Here is a 26,984-nt window from a genome sequence, read left to right on the forward strand (position 1 = left end):
TGAAGGCCGAGGGAAGTGGTGTGCCTGGAAAAAGGCAGAGGCTGGCCCAGCATTCAGGTCTCCCTGCTGTCTTTCTGGTGCTCTTTCCTATGATAGAAAAACAGTGAGAAATTTGGCACACCAACTATTAGATCTTTATCAAGCAACTACCTAGGGAGGGGAAACGTAGCACAAATTTAAAAATCCAGTGCATGGACAGATTTTGTTTTGAGATGTTAAATCAGTGTGTTTTGAGATGTAAATCAGTGTGGCTATGGGTGTGAGCCTGGTTGTCTGTGTTCACTGGGCATTTGATCTTAATATCATGAATGAACGGCAGTTTTGTAATTGGGCTAATCTGTGAAATTAATGACAACCCCAGAGTCTTAAAGTGGCTTCTTGGAGGGGCTGTGGAGCGGGCTAAGGTTAGACCTGATGCTCTCCCGCATGCTCTCTCGCTTCTTGCCTTTTACATAAATGCCCGGTTGTACTTGGCTCTGTGCACGCTGCCACTCGGCTCCGACATCTTGAGGAACTAGTTGTGACTGATGTCATTCATTCTGTTTTAGGAGCTCCCAGATTCGTTGAAGGAGCAGACACACCTGAAAGAATGGCACATCAATAATACCCTGATTCAAATCATTCCTACTTATATCGAGCTGTTCCAAGCCATGAGAATTCTGGATCTGCCAAAAAACCAAATCTCCTGTCTTCCAGCTGAAATCGGTATGTTCTCCAGCAGGAGCCTCGGTGTTCTTGTCTGGCAAGCAGGCTGCTGGTGGGCAGGTGGTGGCTTGGCGCTTCCTTTCCCTCCTGGCCCAGGACGCTGCTGGACGGGGCTGTTTCCTGTGTTCCCAGAGCTGCTGGTTAGTTCGCCAGGTCCCCTTGGGGCAGTGATAGCAGGATCCCACCTGCAGAACTCAGCATAGGCAGACATTTGCCAATGGCTCAGAAACTAGAAGTCTCATGAGTGAGCAACGCTGTGTTTAGGAACTTTTTGTTTATTTTCTTTTAGTTTTAGAAAGTTAAGCATGCAATGACATGTTCATTGCAAACATAAAATACGACCAATTTGTTCCTGTATAAGTTTAGTGTAGCCCTATTATGTCATTTTGATCAACAGTTTATAATTCTCCATCATTTTTCTGTTCAGCTGCAGTACCTTAAAACGAAGGCTACAGTGATCATTACTGCTTCTCTTTCTCTTGGGGTGGGAGGGGTGAAGGTCTGGGGGCTGCCTATAGTTCCATGAAGGATTAACTAGAGAGTAAGCAAAAAATGCTATGATCAAGGACTGACATGCTCAGGATAAAAGATGAGCTGACATTTAATCAAGTGCTTAAAAAACAAATACAAAATTATGTTTCATGTCTCCCCCATCGTCATTTATACAAATGTTTTATATCTTTGTCTTGTGTTTGTTATTAAAAGACCTTAAAGGATCTTCCCCATGGATGTTCATTTGTTCTGATGACAGGTCGTTTGAAGAACCTGAAAGAACTCAATGTGAGTTTCAACCATCTGAGGAGCATTCCTCCAGAACTGGGAGACTGTGAAAATCTAGAGAAACTGGATTGTTCTGGAAACCTAGAATTAACCGAGCTCCCCTTCGAAGTAAGAAAGCAGTCATATTGGCACTATGATTTACTTGTATTTGGTTTATGACATGGGATGATCTATAATGCAGGGAAGACAGTTTACAAGATGAAATCCATCTTTATTATATCATGCTTTCTTGACATTTCAATCACCCTATACCAGCGATTAGAAGGTCTTTTAAAATGTTCTTAAACTAGGCCAGGAGCTGAATTTAAGTTCAGAAAAGCTATCAAAAACAAACAAAACTAGGCAAAAATGTCCTGTTTTCATATAAGATATTTTTATTTAATGCCTGTTCAACGTATGATGTCTGTTGTCTGTAATGCAGATCTGGATTTATTTAATCCACAGTGGTAAAATAAATTGGAAACCGTTGGAAATAAATGGGGTAAAATTTTTTTAAAAGTTTATATATTCACAAAAACTTGCAGATAACCAAAGTAGTCTTAACAGATAAGATTTTAAAAGTCTATTAATTTAAGCAATATTCATTAATGATTTTTGGTCTGTATTCACTGGAGAAATGATTCAAAATCACATTCTGATGAGATGGAGCAGCTGAGAGGAAAGAGTGTTGCCAAACAAAACTCAACAGGCTTCTTATCCTGAAGGGAGATAGAGATCTCATAATCCTGCTGGTAATGAACAGACTGGAAACAGTGTTCCTGGTATGGTGCTAACAAGTCCCTGGCTGCTGATTAGCGTCCTAGATGGGGTGTTACTCTCCTTGTCTGGAAACTTCTGGGTGGGAGGAAGTGGCCGCGTCCACTGTCACCTCAGGAAATGCCCGACAGTCCAGGTGAGGGCATCCACCCAGGGGCATGACTCCATGCATGAGACTGCTCATTCCCCAGGCCTCTTCAGTTTATTTATTTTAATTAATTAATTAATTTTTAAAGATTTTACTTATTTATTTGACAGAGAGAGAAAGAGCATGCACACTAGCAGGGGGAGTGGGAGAGGGAGAAGTAGACTCCCCACTGAGTAGGGAGCCTGATGCGGGGCTCCAACCGGGTTCTGGGATCATGACCTGAGCTGAAGGCAGATGCTTAACTGACTGAGCCCCCCAGGCGCCCCCAGGCTTCCCCAGTTTAGAAATTGGCTCAGTCTTCTCTTGGTTGTCCAGGCTGGAAACAATCCAAGTCATCTTGACCTCGCTTGCTCCCATGCCCTGTATTCACTCTGTAAGTAAGTCCTATTGAAAATGCCCTTCAGAATAGGTTCTGTATCTGACCACCACCCAGGAACTGGTCACCAACACCCTTGTCCAAGGGGCGTTATCATCAGGACTGGGACAACAGCCTTCTAGGCTCGCCTCTCTGTCCCTTCTCTGTTTCCCCCCTTTATTGAGATATAATTATAGACCTTCAGATTTAACCATAAGTGTACAATTCACTGTAATTCACTTCTAGGATATTTTTATCATTCCCTCAAAATTCTGTCTCACCTGTTTACAGTTAATCCGCATGAGTTGGCATATTAAGCAGCCCTAGGCAACCACCATTTGGGTTTGTTTGTTTGTTTGTTTTTTGCTGGCAAACAGCAATGTCCTGCTGATTTACCTATATTGACATACGTGGGAGCAAATGTACTCGGGATATAGATTTTTTAGGCTCTTTGCTTTGAATGGGATTCTGTAAATGCACTGTACCTGTTATACTTCCCCAGTTGGCTCTGTTATAACAGCTCACTGACTCTCATTGGCCATAAATTTCAGCCACCTGTTCAAAGTATGGCTGATTCAGGATAAATAGAAACTATGTAGCTGAAGACAGGTCATGTCTCAGCCTCATGTGTCCAACTTGTATGTATCCAAAGGAAGCATACAGCACACCAGGTTCTCGCCTCTACAGACTCAGGAAAGCACTGTTTGCCTGGATGCCATATCCAAATGCTGGCATTAAAACACTGTTTTTTTTTCCTTTGGTTAAAAACATTACATTTACCATTGTGACCATTTTTAAGTGTATGGTTTGGTAGGGTTCAATGTATTCGCATCATTGTGCCTGTCTTCATGAGGATGCTTCTCACACAAATAATTGACACAATCCTGAATTCAAGTTCAAACAGACCTCAAGTAGAATGAATGACCCATGGAGGGAACTACCAGGAATTTTGAGACAAAGGTAAAGATAATGAAACTTCTGTATAAATGAGTGTTGTATTTATTTTGACTGAATGTCAGATTTTTATCTGGACAGCCCCGGAATTGTCAGGCAAATATAAGTACCTTTCAAAAGAGTTTGAGTGTTTTGCTTTGCCCTTGATGAAAGTAGCTAGTGGGGAATGACTATATCCAGGCATTTGCTCTCCTTGCTAGTTTGATGGCACTGTGATTTTCCTTATTCTAATTTTCACAGAAGTCTTAATTTATTGAGGATATTTAAAGGAAAGAACTTGGGGCACCTGGGTGTCTTAGTCGGTTAAGCATCTGCCTTCAGCTCAGGTCATGATCCCAGGGTCCTAGGATGAAGCCCCTTGGCTTCTCTCTCTCCCTCTGCCTGCCACTCCCCCTGCTTGTGCTCTCTCTCTCTCTGTCAGATAAATAAATCTTTAAAAAAAAAGGAAAGAACTTATTCTTTTACAGGCTGAAAAAAAAATGTACCTTCTACATTTATTGTAAAAAGAAGAAAGATGAGAGGCTGATGGTAATTCAGTCTTGGTTTTTCTGCTGGTCTGAGAATCTCTGCAACACAGCCAGAGACTTTAGACTGAATTATGGGCACCCCAAACATCTTTTTTTGACTGCTTATTCACTGTCACATTACTGTCTTCACATTCATTGTCATAAATTCAAAACAAGAGCAAAACTAGAATGTGCCCATTCAAGGGGGTGAGTTTGACCTGTGGGTCACTAAAGCAAATGTGGCAATATGGGATTAGGTATGATATTAAGGTAAAGAGAGGCATAAGCCTACTGCTTCTTTCTTTTCTACATTTCAGTCATTCCTTCTGTTGGCCCAACTGGCTCCATATTGCATATTTCATAAGTTTGGAAAATGTGTCCTGAGAGGCAGCCTAAATGTTATTTGTGGACTCTAAAAATAAGTCAGTAAAAGGTAGCTCCTTCTATTTGTCTATATTGTCACACAGCCACAACCCAACTTACAAAAAAATCCAAACATGAGACACTTTTCCTACGTCATTCAATATTCGTAGATTTGCATTTGAAATAAAAAAAAATATTTCCCTGCATATCCAGTTACCATGTTAAAAACACAAATTACGGAAATGAGACATAAAGAGTAGAGATTTCTGATCTTTTGCCATGGCCCTTCACAAGTTCAAATGTGAGTCTTTTTAAGATTTGCCAAAACTCCTTGGCTGTCTTCAAGTCATTCTGTTTTTTTAAGGCTTGCTCTTTTTGTTTTCTGTGACTTTGCACATGCTGTTTCCCATCTGGAGTTCACTTCCCTATCTTTCCACCTGTTGAGGAACCTCAGGACCCAGTGCAAAAACTCTATTCTCCGTGAAATCTTTCCTGACCCCTTCCCTTACCCCACCGTGACGTCGGCACATTAGCCCCTTATGTCTGTGTTACCGAACGCTCCAAGTTGAAAACTTCACATTAGTTCTTGCTACATAAAATGGCATTGCTTATTTTTAAAAGTGTGAACTCCTGGAGGGCGGCCCCTGCGTGCTGTTGATCTCAGCCCGCCCTGCATCAGCGCTGCAAGATACATACTCTGCTGATCTGTGTTGCCTATATTCTTAGAAGGGCCTTTGGGAAGAAATAGCACCTGAAAATTATTAGTTGAACATACCCTCTCTTACAAAAGTAATTAGAATATGTTGTTATTCCTTTCTAGTTAAGTAACTTGAAGCAAGTTACATTCGTAGATATCTCAGCAAACAAGTTTGCCAGTGTCCCGATCTGTGTCCTGAGGATGTGTAATTTGCAGTGGTTGGATATCAGCAACAATAGTCTGAGTGACCTGCCCCAAGATATAGACAGGTAGCTACTCGCATTCTGAAGGTGAGGTGTATGAATTACTTACTAACGCCTTAGACACCGTTAACGTTTTAAACATGCATAACACACGAATGGTCTTTGAAATCAGTGACTTTTCCAAGAGCTTATTGTTTCTGGGAAATGAGTTTCATTCTTTATATGATAAGACACTTTCCAGTCAGCCTCATACATGTGCGTGCATATGTGTGTGCATTTGAACACATCTCCGTTGTCTTGGTAACCTTTAATTTGCTTGAGTCGTCAACAGAATGACATCATTAACTTTCTTTACCCCACAGAAGTAGCAAAGTATTTTTATTATATATGGAATAGGAACATATCACTCTATGTCTTTATATATATGTTATTTACGGACGAGGAACATATTACTCTGTGTTTAGAGTATCGGTGAGGATAATTTTTTTTTGTTTCATTTATTGACTTATCACACATAATCTTTCAAACAAAATCAATATGATTAGGAAGGTTTTTCCAATTATATCCTTGTATTTCATGTTTAGAAAATAATTACACTGGGCCGCCTGACTGGCTTATTCAGTAGAGCACGCGACTCCTGATTGTGGGGTCATGAGTTCAAGCCCCACATTGAGCATAGAGCTCACAAAAAAAAAAAAAAAAAAAAAAATATATATATATATATATATATATATATATGTATACCGAGTCATGTAAGATCCATTCATTCACTCATTTATTTCATTCATTCATCCCACCAATGATATTAGGCTCCTGAATGGCAGGCCCAGAGTTTAAAATGGTGAATGAAACAAAGTATCTGGCCTCCTGGGATCCACAGTCTTCTTTATAAAGATAGAGCATAATAAGCAAGCTGTTGTGATACAGAAGCCAAAACTGACTTAGTACTGAAGGTCACTCACATGACCTTTTTCTACTCCTGGTACTTATGATGCGTATTGGTGCTTTCCGGGTTTGTGAAACTAAGTGGGAATTGTTTTAGTTTGAAACACGAGGGGAACTTGGTGAAATATTTGTGGGATCAGTCAAGATTTTGCAAATGCATGCAAGAAAAAACTGGGGGGGGGTGTCCACCGAGTCAGAATAAAACAGAAAACAAATAAAACATATCTGGAGCGCATTTTGCTCATTTCCTTTTCATTTTGCAGGTTTCTTTCCATTTTAAAGTTAGAAAATATGATGGGAGAGGAATATCGGGCTTTCAAGATATACCCCCAGGAAACATGTTGCTCAAATCTGTTCATTCCAGGCCCCAACTCCAGTACGGTTCCTTTCCCATCCCCTGCTGGCCCCGGGGAATGTGGCAGACACTTGGAGAGGTGTACTGATTGGTCAGGCCCCCTCCCAGACTAGCGTATAATGCGCCGATTGCTTATCCTGCCGTTATATTTGTCTTTGCTTGGCAATTAACCCAGTGAAAACTTAAAAAACCCAAATAGTGTCACCTGGCATGACTTTATTTAAATTTTAAAGTCCGTTTATTCTCATAGGGTCACATACATAAAATAAACTATGTAGGGATTTCATACCAGAATTTCTTTGCCATTCACTTGGTTTCCGCCCCCTGCCCCCCTTCCCCATGAAGTTAATCCTTTTAAGTTCTAATCCCTTTTACTTCTTCTTAGGCTAGAAGAACTGCAGACCTTTCTCTTGTATAAGAACAAGCTGACCTATCTTCCTTATGCCTTGCTTAACCTAAAGAAGCTCACCTTGTTAGTTGTCAGTGGGGACCATTTGGTGGAGCTCCCGACGGCCCTGTGTGACTCATCCACACCTTTAAAGTGAGTAGATCCCTGTAGAGACATTCGCGTGCAAGGTAAGGGGCACCTGGAGCCTGGGTGCCCACCTGTCTCAGGAACCATATTGGATGGTTCTTGGACTCGGAGGACCTGATCCCAGTTCACAGAAGTTTCAATGCCTTTTTACAGGATTTTGAAGTTTTTGGCCAGTGGCACGAGGAAGTAGATCTCGGAGGATTTCTGGACAAACGCTGCTTTGTTTGAAGCGTGACAAAGCGCACGACCAGGGCTCCCTGGTTGTCTTACCCTTCTCTGGTTTCCTTAAAGGAACCTGTAAACCACCCCAAACTAAGAAAAACCATCCCTGCAAATGTGATACAGATTCTAATCTGGCGGGAGACATTTGAACAGTCTTTCTTACCTTGGAAGTGGACTTGAAAAGCCCCAGCTCCACCCTCCCCTGAAGCTGACTCCAGGCCACCTTGACGCGAGGTTGCTCCAGTGAGAGCCGCTTCCTCCCTGTGCCCGGGGACCCATCTGCCTTGAATACCAGGTGTTTGCTATTTGGCGATTAAGGGGCGATTTCCCAGAGATGTCCAGTTCTTTCCGTGGTAGATGCTCACTCGGCATAAATCTTCCTCATCTTCTGATCCTGGCAGTAAGATGCATAGCAGACAGAAATAGAGAAGTGAACTATTGCAAAGAGAGAGACTAAATTCATTCCTGTGTTAAGCACAAGATGAACCGGGGTACGACATCTTCTCCCCACTGACCCACCACACTCCTTCCACTGGAATGGGTCTTCCCTTGCCCTTGGCTGTCCTAGGAATGTCTTCTGGATGGGAAGAGGCCCCCTGGTGGCGGGGGTAGCAGGACCCCCCACCTCCTTGGAACCCCTTCCACACTCAGGCAACCAGGAGCAGCAACTTCACAACCAAAGACAGGAAGGGAACTCCCGGTGAGGGGAAAACGGACCTGTGTGCAGGTAACTCAAGTCACTTCAGATGACGTCATTGTAGGACTTGGAAATCTAAAAGAATCAGAGGGAAGCTCTTTGAATTAATAAAAGTTTAATAAAGACACTAGATGTAAGTTTTCATCAAGACCTCTATGTCTTACCGGTGTCTTAGAAATAACCTATAGAAAAACAATGGAAAGAACAATGGCAGTAATTGTATTAGCCAAAAATATAAAAATCTAAAAAACAAATCTAGAAAAGATGCTAGTAAAATAGCTCTCTTATGTGAAGAAAATGAGAAAGTGTTCCCAAACGCTTGTCAAAGAGGTCTTGAGTATTTGGAAAGACATACTGTGTCTTTCCTGGATGAAAAGGAGATAAAGACGTGATTTCTTCCAAAGATTATACTTCGGTGTAATGTGATTTCAACCATGACTCCAGTGGGATTTCTTTTTTGGAACTTGAACAACTGATTGGAAGGGATATCTGAAAGGCAGAAAGCTAAGAACAGCGACAATAATTTTGGAAAACAAGAGTAACAGGACAGAATTTGCCTTACTGAGAGTCATAATGTGTTTAAAAGGTGTAAGAATCAAAATGAGGTGGTGCTAGGCAATGATTTGTAGATGAATGATCAGAACAGAGTAGGTAGTACTGAAAGTGAGCCTAATCTATGATATAGGGATTTTCATAAACCAGTGCGGAAGGTCTGAGTGACTTAAAACACCATTAGGGAAGTTGGCTAATTAGGGAAGACAAAGCCTGTTCTTCACTCTACAGCGTCAGAAAGCTTATGGCCTATAGCCATATATATGCTGTGTGTCATATAGGGAGACATCTAGATTAAGCCACAGATTAAGCATTAAAAGGAAACTATAAAAAGAATAAGAAATGCCATGTTAATGATGTGTGGATTGACCATGTGTTTAACACCTATCCTTCTTGAGATCCCATTTAGATGAGGAAAAAAAAAAAAAAAACCTATAAGCCCTCCCATGACAGAGAAAGCAGGGGAAGGCCTTCACAGAATGAGAGATGTCAACATGCTTTGGGAGACATACAGCAGATGGAACAGTGGTGACTGACAAAAATAGAATGGAATAAGCTCAAGTTCAGAGACCAAACCAAGAAATTGAGCCCACTGACCCCTGGAGAACTCTGAAGAAGCATGTGGTCAGAAATTCCAGGTCTGCCGGGTTGGTGCAGATTGAGGCAGGGTGCTAAAAAATGAAAGGACAATTTCATGTACGCAGACGATCCCCCGCCTTCCAATCTCCTCCTCGATTCCATTGGGCAGACCACTCAGCACCTGACCAAAAAGCCTGAGGTTTCGTCTAGGGGGGCCCTGGGGGAAAAACCCTGGAGTTTTGTGTTTGGAGACTCCCCAGGGGACTGACAGCTCCTTGCCCACGTGGTCACCCACGGTGGGCTGGAGCCTGGGCGAGCATGGTCTGCACGTGCGGGTGCCCAGCCAACATTTTGTGGTCTCAGCCTCAAACATGAAGGCATCAATCACCGAGCCTTTCCAGATGATTGTCACAAAAACATGAATTTTTCAATTTTAGAATCAAACTGCAGCAAGATAGAAAAGTTAAATATTGGGGCACCTGGGTGGCTCAGTCGTTAAGCATCTGCCTTCGGCTCAGGTCATGGTCCCAGGGTCCTGGGATCGAGCCCCGCATCGGGCTCCCTGCTCCGCGGGAAGCCTGCTTCTCCCTCTCCCACTCCGGCTGCTTGTGTTCCCTCTCTCGCTGTATCTCTCTCTGTCAAATAAATAAAATCTTTAAAAAAAAAAGAAAAGTTAAATATGGTTTCAGATCAGAATGCAGATGGTGTTGGTGTTAACGGTGTAAAAGTGAAAGTACGTGATGTCTGTGATGTGCTTTGAATGCATCAAAAAATAAGATGGCTCGATGAGTAGATTGAGGGGTGGGTACACGGGTGGCTGTGTGATAAAGCAGGTGCAGTAAAATCTTAAATATGGAACCTAGGTGGTAGGGATGGGTGTGTTCACTGTAGCGTTTTTTTGACTTTTCTGAATGTTGGAAAATTTTCATAGTGGAATGTTGAAAAAGTGAAAGTATAGATCATAAAAATTGGGAGCTGGGAGGGTTGGGGAACTGAAGAGAAGGGAAGGAAGACCTCCGCTTGATTAAACAACATTGAAGTATTGGTCCTGTGTAAAAGAGAGTTCCAGTAGGTGAAGTAAAAATAATGATTGACCGATGAAAGAGACTGACTCTGGGGATCTGAGACAGAGAGGTCGGGTGAGAGACTATGGTTTTAAATAAAAAAGTATCCTTGCACTATTCAAATTTTAAAATATGTACAGTGATTATTCTGATAAAACATTGAAGAATGATGAAATATAGGCATCTTCTTTTTTTTTTTTTTTGGATAGGGACAGATGATAAAAATTAACTCAATGAAAGAGCTTGCAAAGGGGGCTCATGGGTGGCTCAGTCGGTTAGGCTGCTGCCTTCGGCTCACGTCATAGTCTCACGGTCCTGAGATCGAGCCCTGCATCGGGTCCCCTCTCCCTCTGCCCCTCCCCCCTCACTTATGCTCTTTCTCTCTCTCTCTCAAATAAATAAAATCTTAAAAAAAAAAAAAGAGCTTGCAAAAGAAAAGTTGCACGGATCTATCCACAAAGAATTTAAAACTTTTTGCTTTCTCCGCATTTAGACATTAAATAAAATTACAAGGAAAAAGAACTGGGAAATATATGTTACAAAAATAGGACAGGTGGGCTTTATCTTCCACGTGTATAGAGCTTCCACAAACCAATAAGAACGATACCACCCAAGCCAGCAAGGGCTCACACTTGCAGCCAGAGACTATTTGAGGGATTTCCAAGTTTGAATTGAAATAATTACATTGCCTTTCACACCAAAACATCTTTCAAAACGGTGAGGACAGGAGATCAAATGTCATTTTAGTTTCTGTCCTTGAGCTTCTTTTTTTTGGTAGGAGTATCCATCTTTTCCGTTGCAAGGATATTGACCATCTGACTTCTTTATAATTTAACCCCACCTCATCTTAGAGTTTGATATCATTCATTGGGAGTAATATCAAACATAGTAGGACACGATCCAGTGTGAAGGGTCTGACTTGCTCTGAAGAGCAAGTGTTGGTGTGTCCACCTCAGGGCCTCCTGCCCGCTGTCCTCCGTTTGTGGCTGAGTGGCTCTCATTCCCCCAGCAGGCCTCTGAGCAGGACTGATTCCATAATCCTGTTGGATTATCCCATGGACCAGTTCCACTGGTGATGCTAATATTATGCGGTCATCTGTGACCTTCAAGGATGAGTAAGAACTTGAGATTTAATACCACAGAGGTTGACTTCTTTTTTTTTTTTTAAGATTTTATTTATTTATTTGACAGAGAGAGATAGTGAGAGCAGGAACACAAGCAGGGGGAGTGGGAGAGGGAGAAGCAGGCTTCCGCAGAGCAGGGAGCCCGATGTGGGGCTCGATCCCAGGACGCTGGGATCATGACCTGAGCCGAAGGCAGACGCTTAACGACTGAGCCACCCAGGCGCCCCAGAGGTTGACTTCTTATGAGACGAATTCTGTGGTTAAATATGTACAGGTGAAAATGTGATATTGTCCATATTTTCTTGAATAGATTTGTAAGCCTTATGGACAATCCTCTTGATAATACCCCGTGTCAAGATGGTGTTGAAGTGATGGAAAGTGAACGAGATCGTCAATGCTTTGATAAAGAATTTTTGAAAGCCTATATCGAAGATGTTAAAGAAAGAGGTACGTTAATCTTATTTAAAATTATTTTAGGGGCACCTGGGTGGCTCAGTCAGTTAAGCACCCGACTCTTGATTTCCGCTCAGGTCATGATCTTGGGGTCCTGAGATCAAGCCCTGCAACTGGGCTCCACGCTTTAGTGCGGAGTCTGCTTATCTCTCTCCCTCTGCCCCTCTCCCGGCTCTCTCTCTTCAAATAAATAAATAAATAAATAAATAAAATCTTAAAAAAAAATTCTTTTAAATAAATATATGGAATGCCATGTACTCATGCAACACATTTATTGACATGAATCACAATGATAAAAGTTAATTGGTTAATTGATTATTTTTCCAAGTGCCAAATATGTATCTACATATAATTTTTTTTTAATATCAAATTTTTCTAGTGTACTTGAATACTTGATACATCACCAACTATTTGACAGAGAGGCCTGGAAACATACACTTGGGACGTTGCACTACTAACTGTACATGAGTTTTTAACAAAATGACATTGACAAAAGAGTATCCCGGTTAACGGGAAAATAAGATTCCATTTCAAAATCCATTTAAATTCAACTTTAGAAAAAGTTGTTTCTTACATAAATCAAGGTCCACTTATATAAAAATCACAAAAGGAAAAACACAAGGTGGCAGACTAGTACCTAGATCCCTTTAGCTTTGGTTTCCCACAGGGTGGTGATAATACCCAGGAGCAGGGGGAAGTCACAGGACCTCAGGAAAGGGCGGGAAGCTATTTCCCCAGGGGCTGTTCCCAGTGTTCTGGAAGATAGAAGCCCTTCCTTCTGCTGTAAGCACACAAACACAGGAAGAAGCCATAAGCACCCTTTTTTCTTCTAACCACCTCCTTCCTGGCTATGGTTGCACATTCTAGACTAAGGATGATTGGTCACATTCAGATATTCAGGGGTTTCATGACATCAATGAAAAATACCATTTATTTGGCAAATTAAAAATTTTTTTTCAACTAAATTAAGCAGATCTCTATGCAGTTACCTCCAATCCATTCGGCTATCCCCAATCTTGAATGCTGAAATAGTATGAAATAAATGAGAAATTTATATGAAACATGAAACAAATAGCAGAACCATTTATCTTGTCAAAATTTATCTTTGGATTGGGGCGCCTGGGTGGCTCAGTTGGTTAAGTGACTGCCTTCGGCTCAGGTCATGATCCTGGAGTCCCGGGATCGAGTCCCGCATCGGGCTCCCTGCTCGGCAGGGAGTCTGCTTCTCCCTCTGACCCTCTTCCCTCTCATGCTCTCTGTCTCTCATTCTCTCTCTCTCTCAAATAAATAAATAAAATCTTTAAAAAAATAAATAAATTTATCTTTGGATTGTATAAGTTTCCTCTTGTGAAAACCTTTATTGTTGTATTTTATAGATTTATTCATAATTACATTTTAGAGCTATTGTTTAAAAATGCAAGAAAGAATTAGAGAAAATAGGTAGTTAGCTTTGAATCTGTTGGTCAGTGATAAAATAATTTGCTCTGTAAGGTTAACTTTAGTGATGATAGCTTTTGAACTCATTCACTTATTTCTAAATAATTATAATAATTCTGTCTTTCATGTATTCATATTGGTTCATATGATATTTCCAAATACTCAGCTGGTTTTGACCAGAGTCCATAGCTAAGGGGAAAAAAAAAGTAGCTTTAGTGAGTCACGTGGACCTCCAAACTCATGCGATTCAGGAATGATGAGCAAGTGAAACCCTTTGCTGGTTCTCAAGTGTTAGTGACCCTAAGAATCACCTGCAGGCCCCGCCCTCAGAGATTTTGACTCAGCAGCTCTGGGGTAGGACCTAGAATGTGCATTTCTAACAAGGTCCCAGGTGATGTTGACACCTTGGACCTGGGAGCCTCACCTTGAGAGCCATTGTTACAGACCATTCTTTGACAAAATTTGGCTGTGAAGGGAGAGTGGGCAGTAAACAGTGAGAAGAGCAAGACTGAGTAAAGGGGTCCTTACTAAGATCATGCTTGGTTTAGGAATAGCCCAAACTTTGCTTATAAACCATTTTCCCTTCCACCTGGGGTCTTACCTGCTGTCTCAGGTCCTTGGCCATCTATTTCTGTTTTGTCAATTTTTATTATTTTAGGGTCATACAGTTTCTCAGATCCTGATGTAGCTGTGTCAGTTTGTTGGAATGAGGGTTAATAATTCTATCTTAGATCTAAATACTTCTTTTTTTTTTTAAGATTTTATTTATTTATTTGAGAGAGAGAATGAGACAGAGAGAGAGAGCATGAGAGGGGGGCGGGTCAGAGGGAGAAGCAGACTCCCCACCGAGCAGGGAGCCCGATGCGGGACTCGATCCCGGGACTCCAGGATCATGATCTGAGCCGAAGGCAGTCACTTAACCAACTGAGCCACCCAGGCGCCCCAGATCTAAATATTTCTAAAGCATGACTAAACATTTGTGAAAGCTGACTTAATGGTGATAGATAAATCCATTTATCTCCATAGTTTAACATAGAAAGTGGTAGTATTTTGTGTGTTAACATGAGCCATGTTTTGTAGCTACACTTTGTGATAAAATGGGTAATGGTTGAGTATCTTTGTTTCTTTTGTTACAGAATCTGTTCCCAGCTATACCACCAAAGTATCTTTTAGCCTTCAGCTTTGATGCCATCCATTAGAAGACTGCAGAATCTCCCTGTGCTGTGGAGCTATAAATCTTGGTGTTGTGGAATAATGGTTTGCGCTTAAGGACAAAGTCTAGAAACCACAGTCATAGTTAGGAAAAATGATTTTCAGATTTCACATTTGCAAATAGTTCTCTCTGTGGACTGGAGAATTGATAAGTGGGTTTATATATAAAAGTTCATTTGCATATACTTGTTTCCAAAGAATGCACATTTAATATTTTAGAAAATGTGTTATTTTTTTAAATTATAACGTAGAGACCAAAATCTGAAGTTGATTACACTGTTTTTAGGAATCCAGGGATAAAGGGATTGTAAAAAGAGCATTTATATGGGGCTAGCCAAATGAGATTTTATTTTATTTTGAAAGAGTTTTAATGAATTATTTCTTTTACTAAGAAAAGCTTTCCTTGGGTTTATACAAACTGCTGTTTTCATATATTTTAATTGTATTTTGTAAGACTTTAGGTATAATTTGGGCATTGAAGGTAGAAAGAAGAGCTGGATTGTCTGCCCATGCATTGGGCACAGGATACTCAGATGGTGCGCTGGGAGTCCTCACAGAGGCATAGTGGTCGTGGCTCGTCCTGGGAAGCCTTACGTGGCCTGCATGGATGGTCCTCCTGTTCTGAGTGGGTACCTCGGGGGTCCCACGATGTACCTTAGAGCAGGGAGTAGAGGCAGTACCCTTAGGGACTCCTCCTCCTCCAAAGTGGCTTTACAAGGTAGCAGGGATGACTACTTGTCCATTACGGATGAGGAGTGCCTAGGAAAGCTTTCCTGACAGGTGCTACAGGAAAACTCTGCCCAGGCCACAATGCTGCAGTCCACAGGGAGCTCATGAGACTGTTTTTTTGTTGGCAAGGATGGGATTCATGATAAGGCTTTGGACTCTTACACCACATCATATGATTTGGAGAAATTGTACAAATATCTATTTTTATACCACTATTTTGAGCTAAAGGAAACAGGACTGTGAGTTGAAGATAAGCTTTAACAAGTAGCTTTTATGACTAAGAAGGAAAAAGTGCATATATTTACGTATACTCCTATATGAATCGACTCCTACATGGTCTAGTTCAGTGCCATCCAATAGAATTTTCTGCAGTGATGGAAATGTTCTTTAACTGTGCTGTCCAGATGTAGTGACCATCAGACACATGTGGTTTTGACTGCTTGAATAATGCCTGGTATAAGTGAAGAACTTTTAATTAATTAAGGATTTTTAATTAAATTTAAATTTAGATTGCCACAGGTGGCTGCCATATTGGACACACAAGTCTAGCCAGTTGGGTTTTTTGGAAGAAAGGAAGAGTGATTTTTATTTTCTCTTATCTGAAGAACAGTCTGTCCCCAGAGGGGCCCCTATTGACACCCTCCATATTTTGTCTTGATAGATTTAATCATAATTCCCAGTGTTTTATCCTCAACAGATGCAAAAAAGGCAGAACATTCTAAAACCATATGGTAATGCTTCAGCGGAGGATTGCTTCAAGTTAAAAACAAACTCTGAGAAGTAGGTTAAGAGATGAAAAGAGTAGGAAAATGAGAAATCACTTCAATTGAACCTCAAACAATTGCATTTTTCTTTTTAACTCCTCAAAAATGGAATTGAAATTTATTAGTTGTACTACTTGAATGATTTTGAAATTTCATTTCATGCCAAGGTATACATTATATATAGCCAAATGGAAAATAAATCTTAAAAGGGGGCAAATAGGGGCTTTCACACAAATTGTCCATGAATAATGTAAAATTTGTTTCAATAAAACCAGTCTTTGGTGCAAAAACCTGGTTTTGGTGCTACATATAAACAAAGGAAAAAGTATTGCAAAGTATATAATACATAATTGTTTCATGTTACATTATATCCCATACCAAATATATTGTTTGAATATAACATTTGTAGAGATATTATTTAATTTATTCATGTAAATGTAAAAATGCAGCACGATTTTAGGGCATCTCAGTGGAAATATCATAGAGATTTGAAAATTTTACATGATGCATATGGACTGATTCATAATTTGGAAAAGGAATTTTCATAGCAGGATATATGTATGAGCATTAAAGCAATATGAATAAAAGAATAAAATGTAATTCCTAGAAGAAAAATGTTCTGGTTCCAAAAGCTTATTATTATACCCATTTTTCAGACGTTGGATTTTTAAGGGGCAGAGACACAGGTGAAATCATCGAGTAGTACATTTTAATTACCAGCAAGGACCACACCACATTTCTTAACTGGAGCTTTCTAGAATGACCATTAGGCATGCTTGCCAAACACCAGTTTAGGGTAACTTAATGATGATGGCAAACAGTAACCTCCAGAAATCATTTACTGTCTTTCCTTCTTTGTGTCCCTTCCTTCTCACCTCAATGCCATCTCTTGAATCTCTCACTACTCCTGAGTGGGAAGGAAGCCTACTTTGAGGTGTTGTGTTGTGGTGGGTGTAGGTTTATGCGATTCTCATTTCCCACGTCCTGATTCATAGGGGCACCAATTTGCCTAGCTTCTCCCACCCTACTTGTCGGTAGCAGTATGTGTTATTAGAGTAACTTTTGATCATGTAATAACATTTCTTGGAATTTTAAAGAACTTTCCAATTCTTTCCCGAAATTAAAGTTCTGGACTCCAGTCTTCATTGAGTTCACAAATGGTTCAACATCCACTTCCCTTAATGTCCCAATGATCTAAATTCCATTTTCTAGTTTGTTTTCCTTATTGACATACTCCAAATCATTCCACCCATCCTTGCCTATCTTTGAATACTGTAGAGTCTGTCTGGAGATATCAACAGATGTTTCGAATCTCCCTGTATTTGCCATCTCTTTATTGTGCAAATGTGCACGCACGCACGCATGCACACGCATTCCAGTCTTTTCTGGAAGCTGATCGGCACTGGGACTCGGGGAGCCAGGATTGCAAGTCCAGCTCTTTTACTAACGCACCGTATAATCTTGGGAAAATCACTTCACCTTTTACCTACCTGTAAAAAATAGAGCTGGAGAAGACATTTCTAAGGCTGATTCTTTTTTTTTTTTTAAAGATTCTATTTATTTATTTGACAGAGACAGAGACAGCGAGAGCAGGAACACAGCAGGGGGAGTGGGAGAGGGAGAAGCAGGCTTCCCACTGAGCAGGGACTGATGTGGGACTCGATCCCAAGACTCTGGGATCACGACCCGAGCCGAGGCAGTCGCTTAACGACTGAGCCACCCAGGCGCCCAAGGCTGATTCTATCTATAACATTTTATGACTTGTCTTCTACTAAGAACCCCTTTTTATATTAACAACCCAGCGTGTCCTCCCTACCTCACTGGTCACTCGGCTTCCAGCTCCTTATGGGCTGCTGGGCACCCTTGTTCTTTAGGCATGTGTTTGAAACTATCTTGTCCACTATTAAATGTTAAGTTTCTGGAGTTTGCTAAATAGATAGACAGACTGCGCCCAATATTAGAAAACGAATAGCAAATCTGTGAAGAATTTACCCACACATTTCTCTTGTGTTCCCAATACTTCCATCTGTGCTGAGATGTACAAATATTATTTCAGATATTGCCTCAAAAGAGGAAGTGTGCATCATAAAGAATTGCATTTTCTAGATATCCAAATCAAAGATACAGTGAGGTATCACCTCACACCCTTTGGTGTAGCTATTATTAAAACAAAAAAACCCAGAAAATAATTGTTGGTGAGGATATGGAGAAATTGGAACCCTTGTCCCTGTTGGTGGGAGTATAAGATGATGCAATTGCTATGGAAAATAGCATGGCAGTTCCTCCAAAAATTAAAAGTAGAATCACCATATGGTCCAGCAATTCGACTTCTGAGTTTGTTGAAAGTAGGGTCTCAAAGAGCTAATGGTACACCTGTGTTCCTAGCGGTACTAGTCATAATAGCCAAGAGCAGGAAGCCTCCCAGATGTCTACAGATGGGTAGACAAAATGTGGTATATACATACCATGGGATGTTCTTCAGTCTTAAAAAGGAAGGAACTCCCATCACACGCTACAACATGAATGAAACTTGAGGACATTATGCTAAGTGAAATAAACTAGTGACAAAAAGACAAATACTGTATGAGTCCACCTCTATGAGGTCCTCAGGGTAGTCCTATCCATACAGACAGAAAGAAGAATGGGCATTAGTAGGGAGGAGGGGGAGGGAGAAAATGCGAGTTGTTTAATGGGTAAAGAGTTTCAATTCTGAAAATGAAAAAGTGAAAAGTCAATGAGAAACTGAGCGTGCACTCCAGATGGGTGTATATTTATTTAATTACACATTGTGTCACAATACCATTTTACTAGTACAGTAACGCACATTATAAACTGTGCAACAAGAAACAGTAAAGTACAAAGAAACATGAAATAGAGTTTGAAGGCTATCTCCCCGACGTGGGTGGATGGTCCTGCCGCAGCCCTGAGCTGCACGGACCCTGCTGTGGAGAACACTGCTTTGAGACCCAGGCTTTCAACCTAATGAAAACCATGGCAAATGCTTCCACAGGCTGACGTCACTGGGTCTGTGCAAGCTTCTGTGGGGAGAGAGGATCCACAGGTCTCGTGAGATTTCCAAATAGTTCTGTGAGCCATAAAGGCTTCGGTCTCAGTTCTCCCGAGAATGAGCAGAATGTCAGCGTCCTTTACACAAAACTGCATTGACTTGAAATTAACATTAACCCTTAAAAATCACACGAAATCAACCACTTTAAAATGAACAATTCAATGGCATTTACTGCATTCACAGTATTGTACAACCACCCCCTCCAACTTGTGCCAAACATTTTCATCACCACCCACCCTCTGCCCACAAAAAGCCCCATACCGATTAATGCCCTTCCCCGCAGCCCCTGGCAGTCACCAGGCTACTTCCTGTCTCTGGATTTACCTCTTCTGCGTATTTCCTATCCGTGGGACAGTACTACATGACTGAACCTGGCATCATGTGGAGGTCCACTGAATGGTCTCTACGATAATCACCACGACAATGATCAGAATGAAAAAACAGCAGCAAGCATTAAAGTTCCTGCACCTGAGATTCTGGACTGGGTGGGAACAGGGTACCTCACTGCAGGTGCTGACCTGGATTCTCCTCTCCACGTGGTGGTGGGTGTTTGGTCTCGGGCTCCAGTGGGTGGGGAGGATCGCAGCCTTTGTGGACACAGTATACCAGGGTTGGGGTAAAGCCTTTCCCTTGTTTCCCATGGCGTTCTCCTTCACCGCGTCCGCTCTGGTGTTCCCCTTCCCTGCGTCCACTGGGGCGCCACTCCTAGTGGGAGAGGGCATGGGGATGGCGGTCCCAAGGGCAGGTGAGCTAACGGCAGGAAGTGACGGCAACCCTGGTGACTGCAGGGCCTCACCTGACCCACTCTGAGCACAAAAGCCCGACAGACATGCCTCGCAGTTGTTACTGTCATGCGGCCCTTCAAGAGAGATTTCCTTGATGGTAGGTATTGTCTCCATGGACCTAAATCCTTCTCTGTAGCATTTCTTCAGAATTCGGAACACCAGGTTGTTCAGGATCCTTGAGATGTTCTCTTTTGTGAACTCGGGAACCTCAAATGGAGACTGATCGCACCTCTGACATCTCTGGGCAAAGACCCTCATCTTCACCTTGCCCCTGGGCTCCCCCCCACTCTTGTGCATGTGGAAAAGGACCTGAACTTGAGCAGAGGCCCAACTGCGAGAGCACAGGGAGCACTGGAACCTGCGGGGACAGAAGACGAGACCCTCAGCTTGGCCCAGGATGGCCAAGTTGTGGGCTGGGCCGGAGGGAGGAAGGGGCGCCCAACCACACAGAGACGTGACTTGACTGGGGTCGAGGTTAGTGGGGGAAGAAATTAGCGAGCCCCTGTCTCCCCTGTGCCACCAACGTGCCCGGTGACCCACAGGTGTCTGTCATGAAAATAGCAGATCACAAGCTGTTGGTGCTGGAAGGGACCTTCTAAGTCCTACACGATGGTTCTAGAGATGTGGCGCGTGCTGGAAGCCATCATGTGCAGAGACTTGGTGGGTGTAAGAAGCAGGACTAGACCTCAGGCCTCCTAACCCCAAACCAAGGCTTCTTCAAATGTAGATTGAAGTGGGTCAGAGGCTACAGGGGCAACAGCAGCTTAAATCATCCCCCAAGAGCTCCGAACTGAAACCCACAGGTGGTACAAGGGGGTGTTGGTAGGTGCTACCATCTGAAAGTTTGTGTTTCCCCCCAAATTCACATATCGGAATCCGAACCTCCAAAGGTGATGATGTTAGAAGGCCTTTGGGAGGTGCTTAGGTCATGAGGGTGGAGCCCATGTGAATGTGATTAGTACCCTTATCAAAGAGATCCCATAGAGCCCCCTAGCTCCTTCCACCATGTGAGGATACAGGAGAAGTCCACAACCCAGAAGAGGGCTTTCACCAGACTAGCTGGCACCCTGATCTTGGACTTCCAGCCTCTAGAACTATGAGCAATACATTTCTGTTGTGTATAAGCTGTCCAGTCTGGTGTATTTTTTTTTTTTAATTTCATTTCATTTTATCTTATTTATTTTATTGCCACCCAAACAGACTAAGACAGTAAGTCGTAGAGCCACAGATCAGGGCAGGTCTAGTGTCTAGAGGAAAAGCATTGCTTTGCCCTGTTGCCCAGGGGCCCCCAATATCCCAGTATTTTAGGGAGATCACTGTGTCCAGCTTTCTCTCCTTTTGCTCCCCCTCCAACCCAATTCATTGCTCAAGGTAGCCTGGAAAACTTCATATTCTGTGTGCACCTAGCCTCAGGGTACAAGGGAATGATACCTCATCTCTGCAGGGAAGAGGGCAATTTCCTGAGCTCACATATTTGGACAAATATATGTCAGGATATGATGGAGAGAGGGGAAGAAGGCACACAAGAACATGGCTGCACCCAGGACAGGAATTATGGGAGAGGCAGAAGCTACAGTATGGCAGGGACAAATTATCCATGCACTCCCACCCACTTCCCAACCCCCTCGCAGTTAGGTTGGGCAATGTGACTGGTTGCCCAATGGGATGTGGGAAGTGACGTGTTATTTCCAGATCTGGCACAGAAGCTCTTGGAAAACCCTCCAGCTCCTCTTCCTCTGCCTCGGTGACATGGGGACCACGTGTGAGGTCAAATCATTGATATTTCGAGGTTTATCTGTTCTAGCAGCCAAGCCTCGACTAATCTGGGATGGTGAATTGGAGGGGGCTGGGAAGAATGAGCCAGTCAAGGTTTCCTTCTTGTGTTTTGATTCTGGCCGCACCTCACAGGGTGAACATGGCCATGAAATGAAGGGAAGAGGCCAAGAGGTTCTGACCACCATGAGTGAGATGGCCTTACTGGGGTCATTCAGAGTCAGTGGTGCACAGGGCCCTGGGCTCTGCTCTCCTGAGCTGCTTCCCCTGGCCCTCCCTCTGGGTCATATTGCTCTGTTCATTGCCAGCTCAGAGTTCAAGGTTCTCACAAAAGAAGGGGGGGACTGAGATTTTGCTTGGACGCTCCTGGTGCCAGCTCCTGGCCCAGGAAAGCCATGGGCCACAAGGAGAGGAGACCTCTGCTTCCTCTGCCCAGACCCTCCCCCAGAGAGGAGGGCAGTGGGCAGGCACCGAGGCCCTGCCCCAGTCCCAGGAGAGAGTCTCAGGCCCCCACCCTCTGTGCAGGAAGGCAGCCCCACCCCCTGACCCTTGGGGCTCTGCTTTCCCACCTGGGAAAAAGAGTAAGGCTTTGGATGACTTCCAAGAGTCTTAGTTTAAAAGGATCCATCAGCCCAGAGCAGAGGGAGCAAGACTGCTGCATGTTGCTCAACCACCCTAACCTCTGCCCTCTCCTGGAGGGGCCTCCTCAGCCCACGGGACCTCTCCCTCCTGGGCTCCATAGTGAGCCCCAGGTCCTCCGAGGCAGGAACTTTGCCTACCCAGCTCTCCTTCAGCTGCTCCCCTTCCCTCTTCCTCACTGCTCCCCCCCAACCCCTATGCAGCCCACACCAGTGCCCAGTCCTGCTACTGTTTGGGGTTCACTGTGATAAAGAAAAAAACCCTTTACCAAAGCTAAAATGTCTTGCATGATGGGCACCGTACTTCCGGTAGTCTTCCATGCACAAGCATGGGATAAAACAAGAAAAGGAGCAAGGATACACAGTAACGAATTTTCTGGAATACATACCATCCCTTTCCCCACTCACCTGGCAAAAGCCCTCTGCTGGTACTGTAACCATCCTGGCTTCAGGCTGTTGGGAAGAAGGTCTTTGTCTACTGTCAGGGTCCATTTGTGCCATGGCTTCACTTCCTGAATTAATTCCTGGAACACTTGCTTCCATAGCTCCATGTCCTGACTCGTCATATGCTATGTGGTGAGCTGCATGCATCGGGATCTCCTGGAGACTCTGATGGGTCTGTAGCAGAACATGAGGTTTCCTGCTTTAAAGAACAGGGACTGGGACCTGCTCTCCCTTTGTGTACCTGACCTGGGCCCATGGACCAGGCCTTTGCCTCAGGGACAAAGGTCAGTTGAATCTGGCTCCCAGTTCAGAGGACAGTGCTAGCCTCCTCCACAGGGAATTTCCAAAGACACAGAATGCATGGTTTCATCCAACAAAATATGACCACGGGACAGCCCCAGACTCTGGATTGGGTCTCAGGAGTGGATCTCAGTCCGGCTCTGCTGATTACCTGCCTTTAACCTGGAATACATCCTTTACCTCTGAAGCCTCTGGAAATGGTGGAGAGAGGTTGCAGGTGCTTTTTCTGTTCTAACACTTGGAAATCCTTATCCACTGGGCTGCTGTGCTCATGACTGGGGAGGAGAGATGCAGATGCAAAGAAGGACAGGGCCATCGTGGGCCCTCCCTGCTCCCTGCGTCCCTGCCCTGGGCTCCCTGCTTCCCGTTCAAGCGGGTCTCTGTATGACTGGATCTTACAGCCCCCAAGCTGTCCAAGGAGACTCCTGAACCTTGTCCTCCACCCATTAGAAACCAAAGCTGACACAGCCCGAGTGCCCGGATGAGGCTGCAAGGTCAGTCCCCACGTGGGTGAGCAGCCAGGGCCACACCTGAATCCACTTCCTTGAGGAGAGGCTTGAAAAGGAAGGAGAGAGGAGCAGGGGGCAGGCAACGGCCCGGGGAGGGTGGGCAAGATTCTGGGTGTCTGCATGCCACGACCCCCTCCGCAGACAGCCTGCCACTGACCTGCGCCCCTGACCAACTGCTGCCCAAGAGGAAAGCCCCACCCTCGGCGGCCCGCTGCCCTGGCATCCCCCCAGCCGCCTCCGTGCCTCTCGGGCCACTCTCCATGCTGCAGCTGGGGCAGGGGTTTCTTTCCAGAGGTGGAAGCCCCCACCCGCAAGCTGCATGTTCGCATGGCATTTGGACCCTCACAGGCCACCCCTGCCTTCTACCAGCCTCAGCCCTGCCCAGCTGATCTTCCCCCAAGCCCATATCCGCCCCTACACCCTAAGCCACAGCCCCTCGCTCCATGCCATCCTCTTAGACTCCTGCTGTCCCAGCCCTGCACCCTGTGCTCACAGCCACCCCAAGGAGGAGAGCCCCTGCCTTTGCTCCCAGGGCTCCTGCCCAGGTTCCAGGGCCCAACAGCGCATGCTCCATGTTGCACGTCCCCCTGAGCTGGCCGCACCAGCCTCCTAGCTGCACCCGGAAAGAAATCTCAGCCAGGTGAGCAAGCTTGCTCCCTCCCCACCCGTGGTTGTACAAATGCCAATGCTCTTCTGCATCGCAGAGCTGGTTCAGAGCAAGTGGAGAGCAGAGGGTGTTGAGACAAGAGCCTGTCTTACTTTCTGGCCTGGTATGAGATCTTATGTGAAAATGTCATAGGCAGTTCTGCGTTGTTAAAACCACCCTTGGCAGGGCGCCTGGGTGGCTCAGTCCGTTGAACCTCGGACTCTTTGGTTTCGGTTCAGGTCATGATCTTAGGGTTTTGAGATCCAACCCCGTGTCAGGCTCCGTGCTCAGCACGGAGTCAGCTTCAGATTCTCTCCCCCCTGCCCTTTCCTCCACTTGCGCTCTCTCTCTCTAAAATAAACAAACAAATAAAATCTTAAAGAAAAAAACCAACCCTTGAAAGCAAGTGTGCAAGGGGATCCTTGAAGATCCCCAGATAGCTCAGTGTTTCTTTGTCATGTAAAGGTTACTTTTAGCCCCTCGCTCTACTAAGAATATTCTAATTGGAAGACTCTGCCTTCTTAAATGATAGAAGTATTTGAACGCAAGCATTAAAGAATGTGAGAAGGTTTGTCACATTTAAATTAACATAGGCTAGGGTCGTTTGGGTGGCTCAGTGGGTTAAGCGATAGACTCTTGATTCTGGCTCATGTCATGATCTCAGGGTTGAGAGATCAAGCCCTCCATTGGAATCTGCCCTGGGCCATGGAGCCTGCTTCAGATTCTCTCCCTCCCTCGCCCCCTATCCCTCCCCGCTCTAAGAGATTAATTAATTAATTAACATAGGCTAAATGTGTTCCCTCTAACTATCATAAGTAACATCATTTACCTGATCTTCCAGAGAATTCTTGGTTTCTGGGGTGGGGGCGGGGATGCCAAGGCCTAGGAAATAGCACAGGAGCTCAGCAGGGCTGAAGATAGCTGGAGATTCGTATTCCTCAGACCAGCCATGGAGTTCTCATTGAATTGGTCTGGGCGTCAGATCTCTTAAAAATTCCTCAAGTGATTCCAAGGCCGGGTTATTGTGGTCACCACTCCAGGAGGCTGAAGGGAAGGACAAGGTGGGCAGGTCCTAGTCAGCAATCACAGACCCAGAGCCAGGGGGGTCCCTCCCCTGCAGCGCTGTGGTGGGATCAGCAAAGCTTACAGACGCTGTTTTGGGGGAAGTGGTTCTAGGGCTGCCCAGTCGCCTCCACCAGCTGGGTCGGACACTGGCGGTCTAGGCAGTGGGCTCCCAGAGGAGGAGAGGGGGTGGATGGGGTGGGAGAGAGGAAGGGGAGGGAGGGAGGAAAAGGAAAGTTTGGGTGGGGTGAGGAGGGAGGGGTTTCCTGGAGCCTCCCGGGCAAGCTCCTTCCTGGCCTCACTGCACCTCCAGAGGAGATTTATAAAGGGGGTGAGGGGACAAGGGACAGAATGGAGCTGGAGGTCAGGGGGTCTTTGGTCTGGGGCTCTGACCTGCTGTGTGACAGTGGGCAAGTCATTTCAGGCCTTTTGAAGATGAAATGCCACGTTTTATGCAGAGGGCTACTAGGCATGCCTGGTGCCGAGAAGGGCCTGGAAGGAAGCCAACACTGGTCCCTGAAGCTTGACAAAAACAATTCCTAGGACCTCACTTGGAACAGTGACTCTCACAGAAACCCCTGCACTCTGGAAATGGGAATTTACGTGCAGACAGACAAGCTCTCCTCACTGCCTCTACCTAGCCAGGGTTCTGTCTCTCCCTTCCTGGTGGGCAATGGCCGCGGCACGGCCCTCCTCATACCCAGCTTCTAACCCAGAGGCCATTCTCCTCGCAACAGGGTCAGGGACACTTGCTGTCACTCTTTCTGAACACTGGCTGGGGTCTGGCTGTGCCGCGGGGGCGGGTGGGGGGGTAGGGGGGCCTTGTGTGAAAGCTTGGGACAGGCCCAGCTGAGCTTGGACAACACTCTGCCTTCTCGTTTCAGCTCCTGTGCTGAAAACAAGTGTCCTTTTCAGGTCTATTTGTGCAATGTGTGTCAGATTTTTTTGTGTTTTTTGTTGGCGATCTTGTTGTTTCAAGGGGCCCCGAAGCCTAGTGCTAGGTCTAGGGTGCCTAGTGGTGAGGAGGCTGGGATGTGCCTTCCGGAGAGAATGTGCGTTCGATAAGCTTCATTCAGGCATGAGTTCTAGTGCTGCTGCCTGCAAGTTCAATGTTAATACATGAACATGACTTACTACATAAGGTGTCTTTAAACAGAAACAACACAAGGTTATGGATTGCTCAGCTGACCAAAAGCTAGAGGCTGGCAGGAACTAAGTCTGCATTTCCCCGGGGAGCGATGGTTCAGTATTTTGCTATTTCAGTGTTCTTGGCAACTTTATGGACCATAACTGCAAATCATGAGAGGGGGCTGCATTTTCCTTTGTCTACCCTGTGGTTTATCTTCCCTCCCATCCTTCCATGGGGAGAACTGGCTTGGTGAAACTAAACCACTTCTGAGCCTTGCCCTCACCTGTTACCCAGTTTTTGTTCAGAAAGTGCTAATGACTAGTGCAGTTAGCTCTAGTATTAGACCCTGCCAGATCTCCAGGCCGTCTGCTAGTCTCTGTCTTGTCTGTGACCCAGAGATCGAAGTGTCATTCCTTTCCCAGCCAGCCTTCTGGATGGGTGGTTATCACTGATCGAATGCACCGGGAACTGTAAATCCAGCCATTCAGCCTGCAAT

The 26,984-nt window shown here is 44.5% G+C and overlaps 2 protein-coding genes across 5 annotated transcripts in view; one reads left to right on the top strand and one right to left on the bottom strand.

The window, feature by feature from the left end:
- LRRC2 (leucine rich repeat containing 2) overlaps positions 1-15,821 on the top strand; it is a 41,660-nt gene extending 25,839 nt beyond the window's left edge. For all 3 annotated transcript variants that reach the window (XM_034998542.1, XM_034998543.1, XM_034998541.1), the window contains exons 4-9: positions 549-705; positions 1,457-1,593; positions 5,388-5,533; positions 7,153-7,308; positions 11,851-11,987; positions 14,567-15,821. In XM_034998542.1, coding sequence (XP_034854433.1) covers positions 549-705; positions 1,457-1,593; positions 5,388-5,533; positions 7,153-7,308; positions 11,851-11,987; positions 14,567-14,616 — 783 coding nt within the window. In that variant the 3' untranslated portion in view covers positions 14,617-15,821. The remainder of the gene's footprint in view (positions 1-548; positions 706-1,456; positions 1,594-5,387; positions 5,534-7,152; positions 7,309-11,850; positions 11,988-14,566) is intronic.
- Positions 15,822-18,885: 3,064 nt separating this feature from the next.
- Positions 18,886-25,548, bottom strand: RTP3 (receptor transporter protein 3). 2 transcript variants are annotated; one of them, XM_034998546.1, is made up of 4 exons: positions 25,445-25,548; positions 25,127-25,341; positions 22,807-23,016; positions 18,886-20,345 (listed from the first exon to the last, which is right to left on the bottom strand). In XM_034998546.1, the coding sequence occupies exons 3-4, from the start codon at positions 22,962-22,964 to the stop codon at positions 19,580-19,582; spliced, it is 924 nt and encodes a 307-aa protein (XP_034854437.1). In that variant the 5' UTR covers positions 22,965-23,016; positions 25,127-25,341; positions 25,445-25,548; the 3' UTR covers positions 18,886-19,579. The 2 variants fall into 2 exon arrangements, with proteins under 2 accessions (XP_034854437.1, XP_034854436.1); XM_034998545.1 differs by having other exon boundaries at positions 25,127-25,543.
- Positions 25,549-26,984: the final 1,436 nt, after the last annotated feature.

Source organism: Mirounga leonina, unplaced genomic scaffold, assembly GCF_011800145.1.
Source record: "Mirounga leonina isolate KUSES-001 unplaced genomic scaffold, KU_Mleo_1.0 Mir_94, whole genome shotgun sequence".
In the NCBI taxonomy this organism is placed as follows: domain Eukaryota; kingdom Metazoa; phylum Chordata; class Mammalia; order Carnivora; family Phocidae; genus Mirounga; species Mirounga leonina.

Coding starts and splice junctions, on each gene's coding strand:
- RTP3 (XM_034998546.1), bottom strand. CDS start 22,964: ATGACGAGTCAGGACATGGAGCTATGGAAGCAAGTGTTCCAGGAATTA. Junction 20,346..22,806: donor CAGCAGAGGGCTTTTGCCAG/GTGAGTGGGGAA, acceptor CTGTCCCCGCAG/GTTCCAGTGCTCCCTGTGCT.